Source organism: Macrotis lagotis, chromosome 1 (genome assembly GCF_037893015.1).
Source record: "Macrotis lagotis isolate mMagLag1 chromosome 1, bilby.v1.9.chrom.fasta, whole genome shotgun sequence".
Classification (NCBI taxonomy): Eukaryota; Metazoa; Chordata; class Mammalia; order Peramelemorphia; family Peramelidae; genus Macrotis; species Macrotis lagotis.
This window is the reverse complement of record NC_133658.1, coordinates 476,615,661-476,643,074: the sequence shown is the minus strand read 5'-3', so window position 1 is coordinate 476,643,074 and position 27,414 is coordinate 476,615,661. Positions and strand designations below refer to the sequence as shown.

The 27,414-nt window shown below is 35.0% G+C and overlaps 1 protein-coding gene across 5 annotated transcripts in view; it reads left to right on the top strand.

Moving 5' to 3' along the window:
• Window positions 1–21,842, top strand: part of LOC141506686 (granulocyte-macrophage colony-stimulating factor receptor subunit alpha-like) — a 62,229-nt gene extending 40,387 nt beyond the window's left edge. For 2 of the 5 annotated variants that reach the window (XM_074213671.1, XM_074213672.1), the window contains 10 exons: window positions 396–523; window positions 1,322–1,436; window positions 1,545–1,668; window positions 1,755–1,933; window positions 4,549–4,682; window positions 8,069–8,095; window positions 9,782–9,911; window positions 13,212–13,311; window positions 17,693–17,774; window positions 18,399–21,842. In XM_074213671.1, the coding sequence (XP_074069772.1) occupies window positions 396–523; window positions 1,322–1,436; window positions 1,545–1,668; window positions 1,755–1,933; window positions 4,549–4,682; window positions 8,069–8,095; window positions 9,782–9,911; window positions 13,212–13,311; window positions 17,693–17,774; window positions 18,399–18,470 (1,091 nt within the window). In that variant the 3' untranslated portion in view covers window positions 18,471–21,842. Of the gene's footprint in view, window positions 1–395; window positions 524–1,321; window positions 1,437–1,544; window positions 1,669–1,754; window positions 1,934–4,548; window positions 4,683–8,068; window positions 8,096–9,781; window positions 9,912–13,211; window positions 15,838–17,692; window positions 17,775–18,398 lie in introns of those variants that run through there. The other 3 variants (XR_012473960.1, XR_012473959.1, XM_074213674.1) reach the window with 3 other exon arrangements.
• Window positions 21,843–27,414: the final 5,572 nt, after the last annotated feature.

The window sequence follows — 27,414 nt, the reverse complement described above, 5'->3', positions numbered from 1 at the left end:
GCTATCTTGAGAAAGAAAGATGGAAGGGAAAGGAGAAAATTTTATAAAAGTGAATGCTGAGGGGTGTAGCTAGGTGGCACAGTGGATATGATAATGAGATATTCATAATCAGGAGCATGAGTTCAAATGCTGCCTTGCAAAAACAAAAACAAAAAAGAGAATACCTAGAACTAACTTTTCATTTAATTGGGGGAAATGCTATTAAGATTAATAACAGAAAAAAGTAGAAAAAGAATGAGAAGTGAAGGATAAAGGATACAGGAATGTTAGAGAGGGAGTCAGGATTTGGGGAGGAGAGGATGAGATTCTAGGGTAAAGGTTAAAAAAAAAATCAGGAGTAAAGTGAAGAAGGGTGAAACTTGTGACACAAAACCTCAATGAACAATCCTTTGAAGAACTTGCAGCTAAAGTACAACTCACAACCCCGGAAAAAACTACAAGGAGAACGGAATTAACCTGGATCAATAGTGACAAGATCACAACACCCACAATTGTAAAGAAAACACATAATTTACCAGTGATGGTAAGTATGACTTCATGTCTTATTTCCTTTTTTATTGATCTCATCAAATGGAAAGTGGAAAATGGGTGTTTTTGATATCTGGTGATGTTATTGTTCAGTCACCTCCTACTCTTCAAGACCCTTTAAACATAGTTTTCTTGGCAAAGATAGCAGAATGGTCTGCCATTTCTTTTTTTTTTTTTTTTTAGGTTTTTGCAAGGCAAATGGGGCTAAGTGGCTTGCCCAAGGCCACACAGCTAGGTAATTGTTAAGTGTCTGAGACCAGATTTGAACTCAGGTACTCCTGACTCCAGGGCGTGTGCTTTTATCCACTACACCACCTAGCTGCCTCCTACCATTTCTTTCTCCAGTGTGTTCCCATTTTACAGAAAAGGAGCTGAGGCAAATTAAGGTTAAGTAAGTTATCCAGATAGGCAGCTAGTAAGTGTCTGGTCCAGGTTTGAACTCATATCTTCATGACTCCTGGACTGCTCTAGCTTCTGCACCAACTAGCTGCCACTTTGATATATCTATTAAATCTATTTTTAAAAGGCTCCTATCATTAACTGGACCTTTTCAGATATACATAATTTATTCTTCTTGGTTTCCTCATCAGCCACTTAGAACTCTTGACATGTCCTTCTGAAAATAGATCTTTAAACAAGGCTCATAATATGATTTATTCATAGCAAGATGCAATTTAAACAAGGCAAAATGATATTTAGGAATAGGGTAAAGCACCATTAATTAATTCAACTAATGATTACTACAAACATGCTGTGGTTTTGTTTTTGTTTTTATTTTTGTTTTTGTTTTTAGGACAACGAGGATAATGAGAACTTCTGTTGTGGCTTTTCTAATTGTGGAACAAAGTTTATAGATTCTCTTATATATCAGAATACATCCAAAAAAGAATTCATTTTTAATAACATTGGTAAGAAATCTTGAGTTTTAATCCTTCCTTTTGTTTCCCATCAAGAATCAGTATCAGATCTTATTTTAACTTCAAAATACATTTTCTGTCCTTTCTATATCTACCCAGAAGATACAGTTGTGAAAAACTTCTCCTGTAGAGTTTACAATGTTTTATTCATGAATTGCACTTGGACAATAAGTGGAACTGCTCCAAAGGATGTCCAATATTACCTTTTTTCACAGAATTCTAGGTAAGTTTTAACTGTAGATGAAAACTGTTAGAACTATGATGCAAAGTTATATATTCTACTAATCTGATGTATTTGATCTATTGCAGAAGACAAGAAGAAAAAGAATGTACTAGTTACATAGAGGATTCCCGGAAGAGGCATGTAGGATGTCACTTTGATGAGCTTAGTACTTTCAGAGGCAAGGCTCACTTCCTTATAACTGGTACCAGTGAAAGAACAAAAATCAAAAATTTTTGTTCTAAGAAGATTTCACTATTTTCCATAGGTGAGAAGCAAATGATCTGCCTTACTTAAATATTAATAGTTAAAAGATATGTTCATATTGATAATATATTGAATGATTTAAGTATATAGGATTCCCCAAATTAAAAAAAAAAAACATTTTTTTGGCCAATGAAATATAGGACCTCTTTTCAGCCTAGCAAATCTGTCCCAACTCTTTTACTCACACTACAACGGCTCTAATTTGGAGTCTCATTATCTCTTACCTGGACTATGACAACAGATTTCTAAGTGGGCTTTCTGCCTTAAGTCTATCCCTTCTTCAATTCAGGGTCCATGCATTTAACCACATGATTTTCTTAATGCATGGATATAACCATTCCACTAACCTGAACAAACTCCAGATGTTCCCTATGACTTTGATTTGGGTAACTGAACTCCAAGGACAAATAGAAAATAGTCTGGTGTCAATCATGAGACGCCAAAAATGGGGTGGCTGTCAAAGATTCTCACCTGTATACTGTCTATAATCCCAAGATGCTTCCACTATTTTCTAACATTTAGAGAAGCTTGAAACAGTTGATTAAGAAATAAAATCAACAAGTATTTATTTAGAACCTCTTATATGCCAGGAACTATGTAAATTGCTGTGGATATCAAAATAAAAATGAAATGACCCTGATCTCAAGGAACTTACATTTTTTTGGAGAAACAAATTAAACATATAAGTGTAAAGAAAATATGTGAAGAGCAAATACAAGGTAATTTTGAGATGATGATACTAGCACTTGGGGGGGGGAAGTGAGTCAGGAAAGGATGACACTTGAACTGAACTTTGAAGGAATCTAGGAATTCTAAGAGATAAAAGCAAGAAGAAAGTGTATTCCAGGGCTTGGGGAAAACCTTTGCATAAAGATGGGAGATGGAATACTCTGTGTGAGAAAGCAGCAAGAAAACCAGTCTAACTGAACCATTGAGTATATGAAGGGCAATGGGGCAGTTAGGTGGTACAGTGGATAGAGGACCAGCCTTGGGGTCAGAAGGACCCAAGTTCAAACTCATCCCCAGTCATTTAATAATTACCTAGCTGTGTGGCTTTGGGCAAGTTACTTAACCCCATTGCCTTGCAAATACTAATAATAATAACAATAATAATAATAATAATTACTATTATGATGATGAGTATATGAAGGGCAGTAATAAATAGTAAACCTAGAAAAATATATTAGAATCAGACTGTGGGGTCAGCTAAGTAGTGCAGTGGATAGAGTACCAGCCCTGGAGGACCTGAGTTCAAATCCAGCCTCATACACTTACTTAATAATTACCTAGCTATGTGACCTTGGGCAAGTCACTTAATCCCATTGCCTTTCAAAAAACAAAAATAAATAATCAGACTGTGAAGAACATTGTGTCATACAAAATATACTATGCTTTCAATCCTAAGAATCAAGAGGGAGCCACTGGAGTTTGTTAATCAGGAGAGTGGCATGATTTTAACCATACTTTACAAAAATCACATGGTAGCTGTAAGGTGGCTGTATTGAGGAGGGCAAGGACTAAATGGAGAAAGTTCATTTAAAGCACAGTGGTAATATTATAGGTAAAGAGATCCTGAATTAGAATAGTGGCCATGTGAAAGATAGGGACATATTTGAGATCTATTACAGAATTAGAATTAACAAAATTTAACAAATGATTGGATGTATGAGCTGAGAGAGAGAATGAGTTGTACAGAAAGATGCCATGGTTGCAAACATATGGGGTTAGAAGGCTGGTGGTGTCCTTAAAGGAAATAATGAAGTTTTTAATGGATGTACAATTTGAAGGAAAGATCTGTTTGATTTTGAGAGTTCAAAATGGCCAAAAGCTCATTTTTAATGTGGGACTAAAGCTCAAGAGAGACCAGGGCTGGGTATGTACATATACGTATATATATCTTGGAGTCATTTGTATAAATACAATAATTAAACATGAAGGAGTGGGTGAAGTACTAAAAGAAGGTGGAGAGAGAAAATCACAGGACAAAATTTTGGAATATATCTACTGGGTGGAACATGAATAATATTCCACTAAACAGTCATGAAAATCCAGAAATAGAGGAAAGAATTCAGAAATAGAGAATGACTATAAGTAAAATGCTAGATAGAGTCTAAGAAGATGATGATTATGGAGTTGGTAAATAGTAATTGTATGAATAAAGAAAAAAGAAGGGGAGCAGCTAGGTGGTGCAATGAATTAGAACATGGTCCTGGAGTCAGGAGGAACTGAGTTCAAATCTGCCCTCAGACACTTAATTTTACTTAGCTGTGTGACCTTGTATAAAGTCACTTAATGTCATTTTCCCCATTAAAAAAAAGAAGAGAAAAAAGGGAATTGGGGAAGAAGGAAGGAAGGAAGGAAAGAAGGGATTGTTGTCAGACTTTGGCAAGCAGCTGGAATTAACATGACATATATCCATTCATCAAACATTTACTGAGAACCTACTATGCATAAGGCAGTCTAAGTGCTAAGAAGAGTGCAAGGATGAATCTTAACCATAAGTTTCTTACAATCAAATATGTTAGTCAGGCTTATCAGGTGGTAAAAGTAGCAAGGAAAAAGATTTTTAGAGGAACTTTTCTGATTTGTACTTTCTCTTGGAAATTTGGGTTGCAGAAATATTTAATCCACCATCTAATATCACTGTGAACTGCTCAGAAACAAATTGTCTCATACAGTGGAAGAAACCCAAATCAAGACTTAATACTACGAATGATGAATTTTCATACGAGCTTGATATACGAAAACAGGTAAAATATGAGATAGTTTGAAGTATTTCTTTATACCACCTTTTTTATTTGTGATTCCTTCTCTGTATAAATGTTCATGGGAGGTCTGAAGGAAAGCCACACTATTTTCATAGGACAGTTTTTGAAACAACTTTGAATGCTGGAGCAAACCTGGCTAGTTACAGGGAAAGGCTATCAGCCCTGTTGGCCGACATAACAAATTGACTTGGAGCTGCCTAAGACAATGTTAGCTACGGATGTAGTGAAGTGTCCAATGTTTCACCCATGTTTAAAGAAATTTTCTAAAGGAGAGAAAGAAAGAGGTTTTTTTTGTTTTTGTTTGTTTTTGCCTCATGGACACAAAAAACATTTGATCTAATTCTAGAATTAGAAAGGGCAAATCAAGTCATTTTAACTATTAAAAATATCTAAATTAACTACAAAGGACATGTGATATAGGACATTATCTGCAAGCAGGAAAAAGAATTAATAAACAGCATTAGGTATTGAATGATTTTACATATATATGTATATATATATGTATGTATACATACATACACACATATTTGTGTCTAATGGTAGCCATCTTTAGGGTAGGGGAAGGGAAGAAAAAAGAAGAAAGGAAATTTACATGATAATTTTATTAAATATTTAAATGGAATAGCAAGTTATACAAAATAGATTTGCAGTTTCGTGTGAAATCTTTTTTATACTATGCTATAGAAATTCTTGATTTATCCCATAAATTAAAAACACAATAGTTATATTTGTAAGAATAGCTATCAATTCACACATTTCTATCTTCATGGCCATTCTTATAGGAGGGGAAGGACAGGATGATGCATTAAACTCATCTAACAACCAGTAATAATGCAAAAAATTCCAGGGGAACTGAATGAATTCAATTACACATCCAACAAAGAAAAAAGAAGGAAGAAAGGAAGAGAGGGGGAGGGAAGGAAAGGAGAGAGAGAGAGAGAGAGAGAGAGAGAGAGAGAGAGGAGAGAGAGAGAGAGAGAGAGAGAGAGAGAAAGAGAGAGACTGGGAGAGAGAAAGAAAGACTGGGGGGGGGAGAGAGAGAGAGAGAAACAGAGAGAGAGAGAGAGAGAGAGAGAGAGAGAGAGAGAGAGAGAGAGAGAGAGAGAGAGAGAGAGACTGGGAGAGAGAAAGAAAGACTGGGGGGGGGAGAGAGAGAGAGAGAGAAACAGAGAGAGAGAGAGAGAGAGACAGAGAGAGAAGCTAGTCCCAAATGTCATCGTTACCTTCCATGTGCTGGAAAAGCAGCTTCCTTCATTTCTGACTAGCCTCCTCTGCAGGAGATCTTTTTTACCCAATTAGTTGAAAGTTGTACCATTTGAACTCTTTGTTTCTTATTCTTTCTGCTTTTCCCAAGAAAGTTAGGTCATGGGAAGTATTAAGACCTCCTTCACTTACTATATAAGTTTACTATAAGAATTAAATCTAATTCAATGAGATTCAAAGGTGAAAAATGACCTAGTACATAAGAGTACTGGACTTGATATCAGTTCTAATGCCACCTTAGACACTTACTGACTGTGTGATCCTGGGCAAGTCATTTAACATCTCTTATCCTCAGTTTCTTCATTTGTAAAAAGAAGAAAACAATAGAATCTATTTCTCAGAGTTGTTGTGAGGATAAAATGAGATAATATATGAAAGTCATTTCTTTAAAGTCCTATATAAATACCAGCTACCATTATGCAAAGTTCTTTGGAGAATTAAAACATAGTATCTAAATATAATATTGAATTATTTTTATTATTTTTAAAGTGTCAAAAACATTGGTAAGAATGTTCAGAAAATGGATCATTCACTAAGTATTTATTAAGTGTGCTTACTTTAGTTTGAGACACTGTACTGAGCCAAAGACCCACACCTAAAAGCACAGGTCCACCATAATTCTTTTAAACCATGTCTCAGGTTTGTTTGTTTTATTTTTTAAGTATGTCTTTATAGGCCTGGGAAGAATTGTTCCTACAATATTTGATAGTCCAAAGGCTTTGAGGTTTTCAAACCAGTTCATATCCATTATCTGACTGTATTCTTATGACATATCTCTAAGGTAGACACTACCAGAATATTTCCCCTGTTTTACAGGTAAACAAACCTAGTTGCAGAGAGGCTAGATGACTTGCCCTTGGTCCCCCCACATAGTAATGAAGTGAACAAAATTTGACCAGCCCTCCATCCACTTTGTTGTGCTGCTATTACTGCATCTGACACAGAACTATGACAGAATTGTATAGCTCCCACACGTGCCAGGATGGCAACCATCAAAAGAGGGCAGAAGCTTAGCAGACTGGGCTAGATAAGGTGATCATATCAGCAGAGAATCTACCTCTCTCCTTTGGGCCTTCTTCCAATAGCTCAGATTTCATTACAGATGCGAATGAATCTTACCAAAGATAATCAGACAGGCTGCCAAAGGCAATGAACAGCTATACACTATCTCTACATACACTGAGAAATGCCCTCAAGCAATTACATGGCATAGATTGTTGACCTTAGAGTAGGGAAGAACTAAATTGAAATCCTACTTCAGGGATTTAATTGGTGTGTGACTCTAGCCAAGTCACTTAGTCTCTCTCAGTTCCAGTTTCCCTATCTGTAGAGTAGGATTGATAGTCAAAGCACTTTTTTCATGTTATTTTAAGAATCAAATGAAATTATATGCATAAAATTATTTATAAACTTTTAAGTACTGTGTAAGTACTATCATTATACTTATACCTTCTTTTGATATAATATTCAACAAATAAATAAAAAAATCTGGATTTTGTGAAATGAAGAGGAGGTACATCTTCACTTTCAATATGGCAAAACTGTGGAGGGATGCCCTTCAGGTCTTCTGGGAATTTGGCACAATGGAAAGATAGTATCCCCATAATCCTCCTGAACAGTGGTCAGGTTCAGATGATATGACCTGATGTCAAGGCCTAGAGATCAAGGTTAAGCTCATATGAAGAGATACTGAAAGGGAGTAAGTAGTCCAGGAAGGAGGTAGCTGGGTCTTCTTAGGTTTGTATTGGAGCCAGCTTAAAGCAACTTTGGAGAACTGATTGTTAAATTTTCAGTGTGGGAATCTATACCTCAAAATTCAAATCAGAACTTGATTTATTGTTTTGTTGATTTCAAGAAAATGATAGAGAAAAATAAGAAATTCAATTAACAATCATTTACCAGTGAATCATTAGTCATTGCAAGAGCTTGCAAAGCAGGCAAGTTCTTGAGTGGTTAGACTGGAGAGGAAGCAATTAAAACGTCTACTCAAGAAGGTTTGTTGGTAATGCCATCCAGAACACAAAAGGGGAGACTCTGTCAGACATTTTCCTAGTGACTTTTCAAAGTAAAAGTACTTACCTTATTTTTTCATGCTTTTTTTACAGCATTCTCAGTACCCTATTCATGATCAGGTAAGTTTGGTCTTTTTTTGTGACTTGATGTCAAAGTGCACCTGAAATTAAAAAATAATCACTCAAATTTATTACCATATACCTTGTGAACAGAGGGATGATACACTATAATATGATTGTGAAACTTTCCAAGATCACATATATATATTAATCAACCAATCAATGAACTTAATCACCAGTCATTGTACTAGACATAGAATATATAAAGACAAAAATGAAAACAGTCCTTGCCTTCAAAAATCTTACATTGTATGAGGGAGATACAACATATACATAGAAACATAAAATGAATATATGGTGGTGAGAGGGACAGACACTAACATCTGCGCAAATCAGAAAAGGCTTCCTGGAGAAGGGGGAATTTTAGTTAAGCCTTAAAGGGATCTAATGGTTCCAAGAGTTGGAGTAAAAAGGGAAAGCATTCCAGGTATGGGGTTTTACCTGAATAAAAACATGGAGGTTGATGATGTGGTGTTTAGTATAAGGAACAGTAAGAAAAGGAAAAGAAGAAAGAAAGGAATATGTACTTATTAAACTCCCAATTGAGCTGGACACTGTGCCCTTTACAAGTATTATCTCATTTGCTTGAAGTAGTCTTAAGGATAGAGTACATGAGGGAAGAGTAATGTGTACTCAGTTCATAAATTTTTGCTAAAGCCAGAAGGTAAGGATATTTAAATGCCAACAAGAGAAGTATGTACTTTGATCTAAAGACAATAGGAAAGACCTGAAATATTTTGGATAGAGGGGTGACATACATGGTCAAACAGATACTTTGGGAATATTCCTTTGGGTAAGAGAGGACAGAGACTGAATTCCGATACCTTATGAGGCCACTACAATTATTCAGGCATAAACTATTGAGGGCCTGGGCTATAGTGGTTGAGATGTGAGTAGATAGAAATAAAGAAGGTGGAATTGATGAGGCACAATGCCTGGCCCAAAACTGAAGTTTAATAAATTCCTGTTCGTTGGTTGACTGGTACCTGAAACTTCTGTGTTAAGTAGCATTAAGGTCATTTTACTATCACTGAAGTTCTCATTTCTGTGTCTGAAAGAGATTGGCGGGGGTGTTTTCCGCATTCCATATCTCTATAATATTCCTTTAGATAGTCTCACCTTGACCTTGAACTTCTATCTTCAAAGCCTTCACTCACCTCTATTAATTGTTTATGGCAGGAATGATGAGACCCATAAAGACTTCTTAGTATCAATTTCTGTTCCAACTTTCAGTTTGACATATCAAAGCCCCTGGGTCCTATACTGGTTGTTTTTTATTTGTGTTCATTCTCCCCCTTCTCAGAACTCACATATTCCACTCCAGATGGACAGAACTTGTCTACATGTGCCAACTTTGTCTTGAAAGACACAGTGGCGGGGGGCGGGGTATAAGTAAGGGTGGTATAGAAAAATTGCAAAGTAGCAATAAGGAACTCACTTGGATTATACCATAAGTGTGTAGATTATATTTAAATAGGTTTATAGGGAATAATTAACAAAGGTACATATTTTAATTGCAATACAATACACTCTATTTAGACATCTCAGAACAAAACTGAAGAAATGCTCACCAAAACAATTTAAAGATTTCAGAGTTGACATTAAAAAACAACCTGACATTTCTGTAGCAGACCTCATTCCAAAATCAGTGACAAATGTGTTTTTTCTATTTTCTTTTTTTCCTAGCCCCTTATTTTAAAAGGACAAAATGAATATGACTTTCAAAATTACGACAAGGCAACAAAGTATATCTTGAAAATAAAAACAAGTCGTCGAAGTCTGATTTGGGGTAATTGGAGTGAACCCATAGAGTTTGGTAAGCACATTCCTGTTTCATTATAGAGACAAGTAAATACTAGGTGATCTATTTGATATCAATTACTTTGGAAATCAAAGGCAACCTTATAGAACAAACTTGCTCCCATCTGTTCCTGCATTTTTCCTGCAGGTAGCAGGTAGCAACCACCATTGACATATCCAACACATTTCATTAGACACTTATTTGGTAAATAAACATTTCTAAATGTTTACTATGTGTCTGACACTGTTATATTCTAAGGATTTTAAGAAAGGTAAAAGACAGCCCCTGACCTCAAGGAGCTCACAGCTAAATAGGGGGAGACAATATGAAATAACTATGTATAAACAAGTTTGACACAGGATAAATTGCTGAAAATAATCAACATAAGGAAAGTCTCCATTGGGTGGAATTTTAGCTGAGTCTCAAAAGAAAGGCAGAGAATCCAGGAGTAAGGAGGCAAAGAAGGAGGGCATTCTAAGCATTGAAAGAAAACCAGTGAAAATGCCCACAGCAGAAAGACTATTTCTCCTCCAGTCTTAGTTAATTTAGCATCATGAAGAACTCAAATTCCCTTTAGATCTTTAAATTCCCTTTTCATTGATTAATTTATCTTATGAAGTAGAGCTACCTGGTACCACAGACTCATAGGTTTTTAGAATTAATAAGGAGCTTAGAGGTCATTTAGTACAACCTCATCATTTCCCAGAAGGGAAAACTGAGGCACAGAGAATGAAACTAATTTTTTTATTTTATTTTTCTCTGATTACATGCAGTTAGTTTTCAACATTCATCCATCTGTAAGTATGAGTTCCACATTTTTCTACCACCCTCCCTTCCCTCCTCACTCCCCATGACAGTGAACAATCTGATAAAAATTGTACATGTACAATCTTAACATATTTCCATATTAGTCCTGTTGTAAAAGAGGAACTAGAACTAAGGGGGAAAAATATGAGAATGAAAGAAAAAAAAGAAATTTTTTTAAATGAACATAATATGCTTTGCTCTACATTCAGACTCCATAGTGTTTTTGTTTGTTTTTGGTTTTGATTTTAGTTTTGGTTTTCTGGATGTAAATGTCATTTTCCATAACAGGTCTCTCAGGGTTGCCTTTGATTACTGAACTATTGAGAGGAGCTACATCTATAATAATTGATAACATCTCACAATGTTGTCATTCTCTTGGTTCTGCTCAAGAAGTGAAATTATCCACAACCATGCCACTAATTAGAGGGCAAAAGTATAACTAGAATCCAAGTTTTCTGACTCTTGGTTCACTTTCAGTTTACATCATATGATTATTCTTTGCTTGTCTCAAGGATAGCCTCAAACTATCTTTTCCCTATAATTATTTTGTCATTTTGCTCATCCAAGTAAGAAAGGGGGGGGGGGGGGAAGGGGGGGGGGAAGAGATCTCCTTTTCTACCCAGCTTTCACAATATTTGAGTCAAATTTCCCAAGTATTTCTAGAACATTCAGACACACACACAGAGAATTTAAAAGAACTTCACAGGTCATCTCTTTCAACCCGTAGCTCAACAACAATCCTTTCTGCAATAATGGTAGCAAGTGGTCATGTAGCCTCCATTTGAAGACCTCCAGGGATGGGCATTCCCAAAGAAACCCATTCCACTTTTGGCTAGCATTATTACTGAGTTTTTCTTACATTTGGTCTTACTGGGCTTCTGTGTAACTTTTGTCAGCTGCTCCTCATCTTATACCCCGGGACACTCATAAACTACCTTTCAAATAACCACCATGTTCCTCCACTTCACTTGCCTTCTCTAATCTTATCCAACAGGCACAGTAAGTCATTGTGCTATATTCAAAAATGTTGGACCCCGTCCTCAAGAAATTAAATTCACAATGTAAACAAGTAAATTTATACCTTACAATTTAAAAAAGGAAAAAAACTTTTACAAGTCCTCTTAGATTTAACCAATCTTTCCAGCCTATCGTATTCAGTCATTATCCTCTATGTTAATCACACTCTCCCTGCTCCCAGACTTCTTACCACCAGAGTGAGCCTCTCCTAGATGTTTCTGGGCTTATCGGACTCTTATCCTAAAATAAGGTTTCTCACAACTGAACATAAAACACCAGATGTAGTCTACTCAGGGTAGGATACAGAAGGATTATTATCTCTCATTTTTTGCATACTATCTCTTATAATATTATATATTTTTATCACTTTGATGAGCTGTAACTCTACATTGGCAAATTTCTGGCTTCTCAACAACATGATACATAGATCTCTATCTGTCTGTTTACTTGTGGATTCCTTGAACCCCAAGGTCTCTAAAAATATTATCACCTTTTGTATTTTTTAAAAACAAATTTCTACATGGGGGACATTATTAGTAACTAGGGGACACAGTGGATAAAGAACAGTCTGGAATCAGCAAAAATCCACTAGAAGGGTCTGGACAAGTCACTTAAACTCTGTCTGTCTCAGCTCCTCAACACCTATTTTCCCAAATTGCTATGAGGATCAAATGACTATTTTCTTCCTTTCCTTCTTTCCATTACAAAAGATTGCTTCTTAAAAATGGAAAGCTAGAATATTGTTTAATGATCAACTGTAAATGACTTAGCTCATTCTCAGCAATTCAATGATCCAAGATTATTTCAAAGGACTCATAATGAAAAATACCACATATATTCAGATAAGAATTGGTGAATTCTGAATACTGATTGAAGCACACTATTTTTTACTTTCTTTTTTTGTCATCTTTTTCTTTTTGATCTATTTTTTCTTTCATAACATGAGTAATATGAGAAAAATAAAGTCTGTCTTACTCCTGAAAAAAATGACATGCTACAGATCCTCCTTAAAAATATAGCTACTGCACCAGATCATCTCTCTAAGGCTAAGAAAAGGAATCTAATAGGTCTTCAAGTTCCTTCCATATGTAGAAGTAATTATCATAGGCCCCTAAGTCTCTCTCCAAGCTAAATAAATCTCCCAAGTTCCTTCATCAAACATAGTTTTGAAGTTCCCACATTATTTCTATTAGTTATATTTTGATTCCAAGATATTTTAATATAAAATTAAAGAAGTTAACTACCTTTTAAGATCATGATAAAATTATGTCATGAAAGATGTTGGTTGTTTGCTTTTTTAACTTTACCAATAACATTGGACTAATGAATATTTATTTCTTAACAGTAATGGGATTACAACCAACTTTGCATTTTTATTGAAAACAATTTCTCAGTAATTCATCATAATGGCCACTAAAAACTGAAATAGTTAATGCTAATACTTATTAAATGGCAAATTAATTTGGATTTTTCTTCTTTTGTCTTTTACAGGTGGTACTGGAAAGCAAAAAATGAATTCTTTATATATTTATATATTGGTAGTATTGGGGACAGTTATCTTTGTACTAATTATCCTGTTTTTTTTTAAAAGGTACTATTTTGTGATTAAGCTTTATAAATAAATGAGAAAAATAGTGTTTGGACTATATAGGCACTTTGTGAGTTATATTATTTTTGTTCAGTACTTTCAGACTCTTCATGGCCCCATTTGGGGTTTTATTGGCAAAAATATTGGAATGTTTTGCCATTTTTCTCCAACTCATTTCATAAATGAGGAACTAAAGCAAATAGAACCAAGTGACTGCCCAGGGCCACAGAGCTTGTAATTGTCTGAGCCTGTGTTTGAACTTGTCTTTGCAATTCCAAATGTAGTACTCTAGTCTCTGCCCCACTTAGCTGTGAATTTTGTGAATTTGTGAATGAGAAATATAGTTACTAATAGCTGCAGAAATTCAAAGCAATGTCTTTACTTTCTAGTAAGAAACCAAATTTAAAGGGCAACTAGGTGGCACAGTGGATGGAGCACTAGCCTTGAAGTCAAGAGGACCTGAGTTCAGCACACTTGATATTTACTAGCTGTGTGACCTTGAGCAAGTCACGTAACCACATAGCCTTGCAAAATTGTAAAAAAAAAGAAATCAAATTTAAGATGAGAAAGTAGCTTGAAAAATATAAAATCAGAAACAAAGTTAAATAGTCTTTAAGAAAGAATATAATCTCTGATATTCTTTATAGTCTTCTAAAGGGAATTACCTACTAAGACAATTAGTATATTCATATCAACAGATCATGCCATCTGTGTTGCAATAAATTAAAGAGGACTTTGCAAAAGGATTAGACTATATTCCAATACAATGCAATTAGTCTTCTTAAGAATGCATTTTTAATCCTCAAGATAAAACTTACAGCTTAAAATCAGAAACTTAAAATTAGGTTTGTTGACCCTGATCCAAGTTGGATCAACAGGAAAAATGATAAAGATAAATTCAAGCCACTATCATTGTAATTTGAATTCAGAGAAAGAAAAATACATAGGGTTCAGGACTTGAATATATTCCTCTTTAGGCTATAGTGGGAAAAAGAAGAGGATCTATGTTAAAGTGGGAAAAATTGTCCCAATTATTAAGTTTTCATCACTCCTTCCAAGTGTAGTATGAGTCAATTCCATAAGATAAAATTGCCATCAGATTTAAAATTATTGGGCCGACTAGGTGGTGCAGTAGATAGAGCACTAGCCGTGGAGTCAGGAATACCTGAGTTCAAATCCGGCCTCAGACACTTAATAATTACCTAGCTGTGTGGTCTTGGGCAAGCCACTTAACCCCATTGCCTTATAAAAACAAAAACTTAAAAAAAAAGATTTGGAATTATTTTGATAGATGGGACTAGGGGAAAGGAGGGCTTTACATCAAAATTCTGATTACTTCCAATTCTGATTCTCTAAGGATCTAAATTTCATCAAAATTGTATAGGAGTCAGTAGATTCTTGCTTGGAAGGTTACAAGATTGCAAAAAATAATGAAAGAGAATACTGGGTATTGAGGGTAGAACAACATGCTTCAAGAAAGACTAAGCCACAAAAGAAAAAAAACAGAAGTTCCTCCAGCTATTACAGGTATATACTAATAAATTCCCACTCTGCCAGCTTCATACTAATAAATTCTTATTTTGCCTAGCATTCATCTCAGTTGTTTCCCTGAGTGCATCACAGAACAATTTAGTGGAAAGTATTTTGGAATGAGAGTCATATAATTTAGATTCAAGTATCAGTTCTTCTACTGACTAACCATGTGACCTTGGGAAAGTCTCTTAAATTAATTTATCCTATAACTTGTTTATAAGCTAAATATAATAATCCCTGCTCCTCTTACCTACTCAAATCATTTGAAACTCAAATGAGAATTTGAAAGTATAAGAAAGTACTTTACAAACTGCAAGGCAATATCAGACAGTCGGTTCTGCTATTAATTTTTTATTTCAAAAAGCAAAATGGTTCTCAACACAATTGATTTGTTATAGAACATTTTGATCATATTTCAAATTTTGACTTTATGCAATTTCTTCTGGGAGAAACATTGAAAGAACTCAAGAAAGTGATAACATCCCAATAATTCACAAGTGGTAATCCTCCCAATGCCCAGTTCCACAAGCAAATTTCAGGTCTTTGCCACAGTAAAGTGCCTTATCTTCTGGTGAAACAAGAGTTGTAGGCAGAGAAGGTCCGCACACCACCTTCAGCCCCTTCCACCTGGCCTCCTGTCCTAAGGTACAGAGTTGTTGCCTGCCCAAATCAAGACACAGCAGTAGCCAAGGCCCAAGTCAGATGGAACCAGGGCATAGCATTTATTTATTTACCAACTATTCAACATGTATAAAACTGTGCTACCCTTTCTATTAGGTTTCTATCTTTTTTTTTGATGTGTCACTGACAAAGTTTTTTTATCATATTTGACTGAATTTTATACAAAATTCTTTATTTATTGGCAAGTAGGTTACAAAGTGGGAACCTGGACACAGGAAGACATGAGTTCAAATGTAGACTCAGACACTTAATAGATATGAATTTGGAGAAATCAATTAATTTCTGTCTGCCTCAGTTTCCTCATCTGTAAAACAGGTACAATAATAGCACCTATAATTCAAGGTTGTTCTGAGGATCAAATGAAATATTTTTAAAGTACCTTAAAGCATTATAAATACTAACTACTACTACTACTACTACTACTACTACTACTATTATTATTATTATCTTCAGTATTCCAATACTGTCACCCAACACAAAAAAAACAGATCTTTCTTATTCCAATACTATTTACAATATTGATATAGCTACAAATCTTAGAATATTACAAAATCCAAAGAAGCAAAATTCCAGGTTTCACAAAATGCAAAAGACAGATAGGAGGCAAGAGTAGATTGCCCATATTTCCAATGACAAGCTATCAAAAAGGTCATAAGGTAACCTCCTTGAGATCATGTATGATTAGAAAAGGAGGGGGCAGCTAGGTGGTGCAATGGATAGAGCACCGACCCTGGAGTCAGGAGGACCTGAGTTCAAATCCAGCCTCAGACACTTAATAATTACCTAGCTGTGTGGCCTTGGGCAAGCCACTTAACCTCACTGCCTTGCAAAAATCAAAAAAAAAAAAAAAAGATGAGTTAGTCACAAATAATATAATATAATACTATAATAACATTATGCAATACCAGTAATAATAATAATGATAATATAGCCTAATATAATAAAACATACCAGGGAGATTCCCCTCTATAAGAATGTATAGTAGAACATAAACATGAATTACACATGTTTGAATCGTTATTGTTCACTATTGTTCACTACAGCTGGTTAGCGTATTTTTTTTCCTAACTAGAAATTAGAATATACATTTATTGATACATTGAAGTATTTTCCAATGAGTATATTTTCTTTTTTTTTTTTTAGAATTTCACAAGGCAAAATGGCTTGCCCAAGGCCACACAGCTAGGTAATTATTAAGTGTCTGAGGGTAGGTTTGAACTCAGGTACTCCTGACTCTAGGACCAGTGCTCTATCCACTGTACCACCTAGCCACCCCAAATGAGTATATTTTCAGAAAAGGGTCTTCTGACTGGTCAATTTGCCTGAATCAGGCAAGTATAATTTGTAATGTAATAAACTCAGAGAAGATGTCCCACCTCATTAACCTTTTCTTGACTTTTGCCTCTTTATCTTTTGCTGTCCTATTGTCTACAATAAGATTAGAATGATAGATCATACATGAGAATAGTTGAATAAGGTACAGAGGCCAGAGAGAACCATATTATTCTATATAAGTGTTCAGCAATATAGCATTGTCTAAAGTTAGCATGCCATCAGGAAATATCTGCTACTAACATTTTATGCTACCTCATTATTGACATTCTCAGTACTTGGTTATGTGATGAATTATTTCTATTAATTGAATCATCTCTCTTGACATATTTTAAATCTGGGGATGGTTGAGCCCAGAATTTTATCCCTAAATAATAAAGTAAATATATATGTTAGAATACAAATAGTTCTATCTTAACCACAAAAGAATCTTTTCTTTTAGAAAACTCACAATACTTAATCATGAAATTAAATAGTTTACAGAACCTAAAAATGATATATAATTAATATTGTTCTCTATGACTAGATTAAAGGTGACAAAGAACTTTGAGCTGCCTAATCCTTTAAATATAGGTTACTTGTCAGATACAATCTATATTCCCTTACCTTTAAAATATACCCTTCTAGAATCTTAACTCAAATTCAAGTGTATCTAGAATGTTCAAAGCACTGGTGGATAACTGGACTGGATTTAACAGCTCAGTTGAACCCTCTCTGGTCTTTATCCCATAGGTCAGTAGGGCATTGGCATTAATGGCCTTCCTTGGCAGAGCATTATTGACTTTGGCAGATCAGAAGTGTAATAATGCACAGTTTTCATTTTCTCCCTTCTTCCAAGGTATTTTGTTGTGCAAAGATTATTCCCCCGGATTCCTCAGATTAAAGATAAAGTGAATTCCTGTGGTCACTTGGATAAACAGGTAGTATATCCTTGCTATACCACTTACTGTCCTTCAAAAACTGTGACAACTAGACAGATATTTGTGTTGGGGAAGATGGGAGGAGGGGGTAGCTCTCTACTTAACAATAACAATCATGGGAAATGGGGTCCTTGTTTATTGTCTGAGCTACCCCATAAAAGGACACAGAGTAAATGCTTTGGGTGAACAAATGTCAGGGCCACCAATGAATAGATATCTCCCTGTTTTTGGTCACTAGAGATATCATAGAGTTAGAGCTGGAAGAGAACTCAAAGGTCATATAGCTCATCTTTTAGAAATGAGAAAACTGAAGCCAAGGAGGCAAAGAAATGTTCTCATGTTCACACAGATTTTAAGTCAAAGGCAGGGCTTGAACTTAACCTCTCCCTCCAGAACCATTGCTCTTTCCATTCTATCAACATTTCTCACAAGAAGAGAGTGAGAACAGGTTTCCATGTCCTCAAGTGAAAAGGGTTTTCCATTTCTCCCATTCAAAAAGCTCTAGTTGCAAGCCCTCCTGGTCCCAGGTCATTCAAACCACTATCAAGTGGCAAACTAAGACCCATTTATGAGACTAGCAAAAATCTACTAAAATGTTACTTTTGCTTTTCTTTCTTTCCTTAGATCACCTGGGAAGAATTTAAACATTGTCCAGAAAAATATGAAGAAATAATTTCTATAGATGTAATAGAATGATGTCAAATAGCCAAAGGAGCATGTGAAGTTCCCCGATACTGCTAAATGTTGGAGTTTTAGGAATTTGTTTTATTCTCCTCAACAGAATGATGGGAGATCAACCTTCAAAGACAAGAACATCCTCTTCTTATTTCTGTTAAGGATATCATTACCCTTCCCATCATCTCCTGTGTTTGCAATCTTGGAGTCATCATTAATTTTTTCCTTTTGTACTCCCCATCTCCATCAATTCTACTTCCACAACTTTCTATTCCATTCCATTCTCTCTATTCATATGACCACTATACCTCTGCTCAGTTTCTTTACTGTTTTCCTAGATAACTTCAGTTTTCCTTCTTTAAATCTTTCGCCCATCCCATCCATCCTACATATAGTTTTAAAATTGTTTAAAACTTATAAATACTACTGAGCCCAAGGGCTATTGCATCCAATCCTCCTCCACTAAGGAGCACCTGACTGAATCTATGCATGTGGTCCAGAATGAGTTCAGTCTGTTCAGACCTTGGTGAGAGAGAATCAGATTCCTTTTTTTTTAACTCTTCAGTAGTTTGTATGCCTACCCTGGCAGCTAAGTGGACAGTTGACAAATTCTGAAGTCAGGAGGGCCTGAGTTCAAATCCAACCTCAGACATTTACTGTGTGACCCTGGACAATTGCCTCAGTTCTTCATCTGTAAAATGAGGTGGAAAAAGAGATGGCAAGCCACTCCAGTATCTTTGACAAGAAAAACCCAAATGTGGTCATGGGATTCAACAATACTCCTACCCAGCCACCTGAGGGGAAAGTTTACTTAAAACTTAGGTTTTGGTTCCTGTCTAGAGTCTTCCCAAAGGCAAAAGTGGAGAAGTACCCATAATTAAATATAATTCATCTGTGAGAGACAGATGGGATAGTTACTAGACTTGTGATTTCATTGGTAACGCAAACTCAGCATGGAAACTACCTCTTATCAATGTAGGTTATCACCTTCTCTGCAATTTATTGATTTAAGGAATTATTTAGAAACTTGAGAAGTTAGGTGACTAGCAGGGGTTATATAGCAAGTATATGTCAAAGGCAGGACTTAATCCCAGGATTTCCTTACTTCAAGGCAAACTTTCTATTTGCTATGCAAATATTTTTATTTCCTATACAAAAAAAATGCTTAACATAAAAGGTTCTAAGAAGTGTGTATTGACAACAAACTTGAACTCAACAATCAACACTATTAGCTACTGAAATACTCTGCCAAGAAATTGGGACTTAAAATCAACAAGACGGGGTGGCTAGGTGGTGCAGTGGATAAAGCACTGGCCCTGGAATCAGGAGTACCTGAGTTCAAATCCAATCTCAGACATTTAATAACTACCTAGCTGTGTGGCCTTGGGCAAGCCACTTAACCCCATTGCCTTGCAAAAATTTTTTAAAAAATCAACAAGACATAAAGCACTTTCCAGAACTGCTGAATAGTCATTTTACATTTCATCTCATCTCTGCACTAAGCTTCATCCTATGGTCAGAGATCACTTTCTCTCCAAGAACATTGGGAATAGTTGGCAAATCCATCTGACAGTATCTGGTGATCAAAAAACCTCCAGACCTTCAGACCTTTGATTACTTAAAGGTAACCTTTAAGCACCTCATGGTCAATGTTTGGTCACAAAGCAGAAGAGGAAGCCTGAAAACCTGATCAAACTTGACTAACTGATCCCCATACCCCGGCTTCAAATGCCACACAGAGGTTGACATGCTGTTGGAATGAAAAGAAAATATTTCACCTCTCCACATTTATCCTTTATGGGATAGGCTAGGACAGTGGTAATACGATCTGCAGTCAGAAAAGAAGAAAACTGAGAGAAAATCACTCTTTTACAGATATCCTGAATCAGTATTTCTTTTCAAAGTAAGCCATGTGTTCTGAGATCCAATATAATAACCTTGAATGTTCCCTATCTTTCCCTCTCTATTGCATTGAATTTATTTTATAAGTGTGACTTGTGGACACTTTTCACATTGCTTGTCCCAACCTTTTTATGATACTTGCTGCAGACAATTACTATCTGTGGCTCTATCTACTTTTCCAATTATTTCAAATTACTATCCTAATGAATTTTGCATTCTAATTAAACAATTCTACTAGCTGTCTTATTTAATCAACATGCCATCTCCCTCTCTTGTACCACTGAACAGATTGTCCTCCATTCCTAAAATTCATGTCTTCCTCATATCTGCCTTTTAGAGTCTCTAGCTTCTTCAAAGTCTAGCTCAGGTGGTGCAAAATCTTTACTAAATTTCCCTTGATTGTTAGTTCTCTCTTCTTCCTGTAATTAATTGCCCATCTGAAGAATACAGACCTCTTATGTTTCTGTAATTACTATCCCAGTTACTCTATTTCTAAGACAGTGGGTGATTTTTAAGGTGACAAGCTATAATATACTTTGGAGCTTTGATTATCAGAACCATTTGGAACAAAGTAACTTATCCAATCTCTTTATGAGAGAGTTTCGAATTTGGTTACCTACCATGAACTAAAGTTGGGTATGGCATTCTCAGAACAAATAAGAATATGAATGAGAGAATAGAACAGAACAAAAAGATGAAAGAACCAATTCCAGCTAACCTTGATGTTATGTTTGAAGAATAAGTTCAGCTGATCAGAGGAAGAGTTGAAGAAAAAAGAAGTCAATGATGACATCCAATTTATTGACTCCTTTGACTAGTATGTCATGTCATATGAAGAGTTTGTTAAGGATAGCATGAATTGACTCAGATTAATAGTGAAAATATCTCCAACACAGAAATTTTTGTAGACCTTTCCTGAATCATGAATAAGGGTACCAAAGTTTACAATTCCAATATTTTGAGTTACCCCCAACACATGGGTTTTTTTTCATTCATACCCCAAACACATGGGTTTTTTTCATTCATATACCTCCTTGGCAAAGAAAAGACACTATATGCCCATTCTCCCTCAGAGATACAGAGTACATTGTTGAAGAGTATGATCCAGGTATTTGAATGGGTTGAGGTGTATTTATTATTCTTTCATTTATTATATGAGCAATTATGGTGTAATCATTATTTCTTTTGCATCGATGTTAAATAAATAATGTGTTTAATATATAAAAGTGTTATTATTAGTGGTTAATCTGGGCAAATGGTTGCAAATCAATGGGGATTTAAGAGCTGAAGTTACAATTAGGGTGAATGTATTCCTCCCATAGTAGAGTTACCCCTTAGACTTTGGATGAATTTGAGTGTAACTACTCTGTGATTTGTCTTTCTCCAAACAAATGAGGCATTATAGTGTGAGAATATGTTCAGTGAGTAATCCATCTCACTAGTAGAGTAGATGATCACATGTCAAGTGTATTCTAAGAAGGCTTTAAAAAGTTATCTAGGGGCTGCTAGGTGGCGCAGTGGATAAAGCACCGGCCCTGGAGTCAGGAGTACCTGGGTTCAAATCTGGTCTCAGACACTTAATAATTACCTAGCTGTGTGGCCTTGGGCAAGCCACTTAACCCCATTTGCCTTGCAAAAAAAACCTTACAAATAAAGTTATCTAGGCCAAATCTATACCTCAGAAAACAATTCTTCTTAGCATACTAATAAATTCATTTTCCTTTCAACTTGACTACTGACTTTACTTGCTCTCAGGGACTTGGGGATTCTGCTGATGGGTGAAATTCTCTCTCTGGGGCCTTAAGGAATTCCATCTAAGAAATCTTCCAGGTCTCAAAATTTGTGATGAAGAAGAGGAAAATCCACATAAAGTCAAATACGCACCCTACACTTTAGGAAAGCAGATATCAAAAGGCTCAGAGGAGAGTTAGACTCCCATTGAGTAAGATACTGCAAGATGTTAAAAAAAATATCTGTACTCAATGTTTTAGGTACAAGCCTTCTAGAAATAGTTTTTATTAGTTTAGATTATCCTAATCTAAACATGTAGACTTAAAGAGAGGGGGGGAAAACATAGATGCAAATCCTCATGACTGAAAAATCTCTAACAAATTATTTTGATATTATAGCTATAATATTGCTATGTAATATACAAATTCCACAGGGGTTAAATATAGCATTTTACCAAACAGAATAATCACAACTTTCAGTTAACAGTTGGTTAATTTTCAGTTAACATTCATTCTCTTTGTGACACTCCCTTTAAGGATTCTCTTTTCAAGTCAAAGATGATCTGAGGAAATAAGTCTATTAACTGAAGTAATAAACTGAAAATATTAAGAAATAATTTTTTTACAACTTGAAATCCTTTCAAGAAGCTTTTCTATTAGGAAAGTGGGGGAAACAATGATTCAGGTCTCAGGAATGAATCAAATCTAATTACCCAAATTAAATTTTGTCTAGCTAGGGGAATTGGTTCTTTATCCTGTCAACAACCTAGCCCTCCAACCCCCACAACAACACACTTAAGGTCAGTGTCTTTTTGTACATTCACAAGGATTAAGACATTGAAAGCAAGGAAGATCTTTCATTTCTTGAGGTGAATGTTCAAATTAGTCCAGTAGTTTGAGTAGATCAAATTCATCTAAACTGTATTTTAACGTATTATCAATTTTTCTTTATTTGAGTCCAATAAAAGTTTATTGAGAGAGACATGTTTGAAAGTGGAGGCAGGGGAGGAGGGAAAGGAACTGTGCCAATTGGAACATACTCTCTCTTTTTTTATTAGGCTAGAAATGGTTTATGTATAATTAGATTACTATTGAATTGTTTCTGGTAGACCTATGCCTTAAATATGGAGTGCCACATTAATTTTTTTTTCCTTCAACAAACTTGTCTGGTTATTTACCAGAAAGTTTCAGTAGTACTCTATTATCTTCCAGGAACAGATAAGAAATCCTCGTTTTTTCTTCATACCTCTAACCTATGTAAATAAGTCCATGTTGATATCCTTAGCATTCCTCAACAACTTCCACTCATTCTGGTCTTTAGAGCTCTAGATAGTCTTTTATCCAATCAGAATATACTTCTTTTTTAATTCATCTTCTATTAACTTACCTTGCTTCCTTCTTTTATATGCACCATTTTAAAATATAAGTTCATCACTCAGCTCCTCTCAGCAGCTCAGTGATCAAGGACAATCCTAAGAGACTTGTAATGGAAAATGCCACCCACAACCTTAGAAAAAGCTATGGAGTCTGAATACAGAGCAAAAACTAATTTGTTCACTTTTTAAAGTTCTCTTATGATTTTTCATTTCTTCTCATGGTTTATTTCTTCCCCTTTCATTATAATTCTTCTTTCACATGACTAATATGGGAACATGCACAATAGTATATGTACAACCTTCATCAGATTACTTGCTTCCATGGGGAAGGGAGAAGAAAGGGAGGGTGATAGAAAAATGTGGAACTCAAAAAGCTTACAAAAAGATGAATGTTGAAAATTATCTTTGCAAGTAATTGGAAAAAATAAAATAACATTAAATAACTATGAGCCCAACTGTGAGTGCATTCCTAGTATGTATACATAGCAGACTCTTTTTGATGACTCTTTTTGTCTTAATCAGAAATTATTTGCAACCTGAGAATTTCTTTTTTTTGGGGGGGGGGGGCTTTCCCATACTTCTTATTTGAGCTGACTTCAATCATAAAATTTTAAGCCACATCTTACTATACTTTCTCTGGATTTTCTCTCTGAAATTCTACAATATGTATCAGACTATATCCAGCTTTCTTCTCCTTTCTCATCATGAACTTTAAAATGGAGTTGGCATTTTCCCCCAAGGTCCCTCTTTTTTTTTTTACTTTTCAACAAGTTCCTTCTTGTTGGTCACAGTCTTACCCAAAATAGAAGTTCCCTTTATTGTTTCCTCTACCTTTCAAAGAATTAAATTTCAATGATTACAAGTAATTTTATCAGCTGTTTTGTTTTTTTTCCAAGAAAGCTCTAATATGTCCCACTCTTCTATAATGCTTAATTCCCAGGTTTATAAGTTTCCCAATTTATCATCTATTTCTTCTTTCTTTCCACTATTTACTAAAGAAGGTGACTAGCATGATAATGAAAATGTCATTTCTTTTTCCTCTCTCTAATGCCTATCATATCTATTGCTATTTCATCAAAGTCTCTAGTTAAATGGTTTGTTCAAATTTTAAGTGCTTTCCATGTATAAGGTTCTATGTAGGGAAGATAAAACTGGAATTAAAGGCAGAAGGGGAGAAGGAGCAAGTATTTATTGAGTTCTACTATGTATCTAACATTCTGCTAAGTGTTTTACAAATATTATCTTCTTTGAGTCATTCAACAATGCTGGAAGTTAGGTACTATTATCCTAATTTAATGTGGAGGAAACTGAAGCATACTGGGCTAAGTGATTTGCCCAGAGTCACATAGCTACTAATTGTCTGAGGCTGGATTGGAACTCAGATCTTTCAATTCTAAAAGACTTGTGATGAATAATGCCATCCACATTCAGAGAAAGAACTATGGAATCTGAATACAGATCAAAGCACACTATTTTCAATCTTTTTAATTTTTTTTTTTTTGCTTTTTTCCATCTCAATGATTTTTCCCTCTCGTTCTCATTCTTCTTTCACAACATGGCTAATATGGAAATATGTGTAATATGATTATACAAGCAAAACCTATATCAGATTACTTGCTATATTAGATTGGGGTAGGGAAGTGTGAGAGGGAGGGAGAAAACCATAAAAATGAATGTTGAAATTTATTAGATATAATTAGAAAAATAAATATTTTTTAAATGAAAGAAAATTATCCTCACATTTAATTGGAAAAAATAATTAATTTGTTTATTAAAAGAATTTGGGTCATGACCATTGCTCTAACCAGAGGGCCAACCCCCATTCTTTCCATCTATTTCTTTCTACCCTTTCAACCAATTTTAATATCAAATGACCCCAAGATATAGACCTTGCTGTGAAGGCAAAATCTAGTAAATTTTCTTTTTGTCAATGAATCCATTCATTCATTATAATATTAGAATTTAAATAACTGGTATAGTTCAAACCCATAGAAAAAACTTAATATGCCAGTTTTCCTAAATTTAGAACATGATCACCCAAACAAATATAAATGTGCCTATGTCAATATACAGCTATATAATCTGAATTATAGAATAATGTGAAAATCAAATTATTTTTTAAATTATCTTTATCTTCTTCACGGTCAAAAATATACTAATATAATTTTCCAGTGGAATTAGAGAGCAGGTATGAAAAAACCTATACAGATCCACCAGTTATTAGCCCCCTTTTCCTCTCTGAATTATTTTGTATTACATTATATTTAGTCAATTGTATGCATGCTGTATCCCTCTGAAGAATGAACACTCCCTGAAGGTAAGGTCTGTTTCATTTTGAACATTGTATCTCCAGTCAGACAGTTATTCAATAAATATTTTCACTTAGACAAACACCCATCCCTACTTCTTCCAAATGGAATTCAGAATCCTTAAACTCCTCCAATGCTTAGACTAACTCCCAGTAGTGATGGGTTTCCCTACATATTACTTATCATGAAGGGCAGATAAACCATGCCCTCACAGGATTTCTGGACTTTTATAACTTCCCTACAATTAGATTTTTCCATATTACCCTGATTAGTGTGTAAGTTCCTTGACATGAGGGATTGTCTTCCCTTTCTATTTCTCATAGACACAGTGCCTATCACATAGCAAGCCCTTTAAAATGTTTGTTCCCTGCTTTTTATCTATTTGAATCCCTAGAACTTAGCAAAATTTAGTTCTTAGAACAGAATGAGGATCTAATATTCATTCATTATGATACTTTATACTTGTAGAGACACAAATTGTGGTACTTGTTGCTACTGGTCAAAAGTTTAAATAATATATACTCATATATTTGTGTCTATCTGTACTGAAACACTTTGGCCATATTTCTTTTGTGTATATATATATATATATATATATATATATTTATATGCATATAAATATATATATATATATATAAACATATTGCTTCCTCCTAAAAGTAGTAAGGGAAGAAACTTTCATTTCTAACTTTGCTTCCCCAGAACTTATCACAGTGTCTTCCACAAAGTAGGGGTTTAATAAAGTCTTATTGATTGAGTTATTCAATTGCCTGCATTCTTGAAATATGTAAATACGCTTACTATGCTAGGCTTCCCTTTAAGGTTGTACATATTGTGTTAACCAGCTATCTAGTTATCACAAGCTAGCCAAATTCCCATTTCCAACCCTTCAACAAGTTTCAGTACTCAAAGATCCCAAGTGATAGATAGATATAGATCTAGCTGTGAAGGGAAAAGGTAGTAGCATTTCTCCTTGCCAACTAAAATGGTGAAAAATCCAGAAAGGCAAGAGAATGAGAAAGATGAAATTAGAAAAACCATTTCCCAAAGCAGCCCTAAGTACCAATAAGGTTAAGAAAGTTGTGTCATCATATTCATTATCTTTTCCCCACATATGTCCACATTTTGTGTTGACATGAAACTACATGGGTTCAGAGAAGAGAGGACTGAAAAAGATGCATCAGGGTTCTGAAAACAGTCATGTTTTACTCTAAATAAGCACCTGTCTACAATGAGCAACTATCCATCCTTGCTGTGTCACTAAAATAAAGGAAAAACAAGGACTTGTAAATTTGTGTATTTTTTTCATGAAAGGTAATTAACTTAATGTTTTGGGATTTTTTTTACCAAAATGAAGAAAGAATTCAGGGAAAAGTTGATCACCCCATTTACCTTAGCAAAAGGTGAGGAAATTGTCAGCCAATAGCATGACAGTATCTTACCAGCAACTCAGTGCAATGTCCTCATCCTTGAAGGAACTTCAAGGGTTCAGAAAGTTAATTTCTGATTGTTTTAGGTTCAGAAAATCAGCATATGTTTGTTTTCAGAATAGTTTCATCCTGTTCAATAATCTTACAGATGAGGAAACATTCACTTCACTACTCAGTGACAGAGATGGAACTTGAAATACAGTTTTCTTTATTCTTTT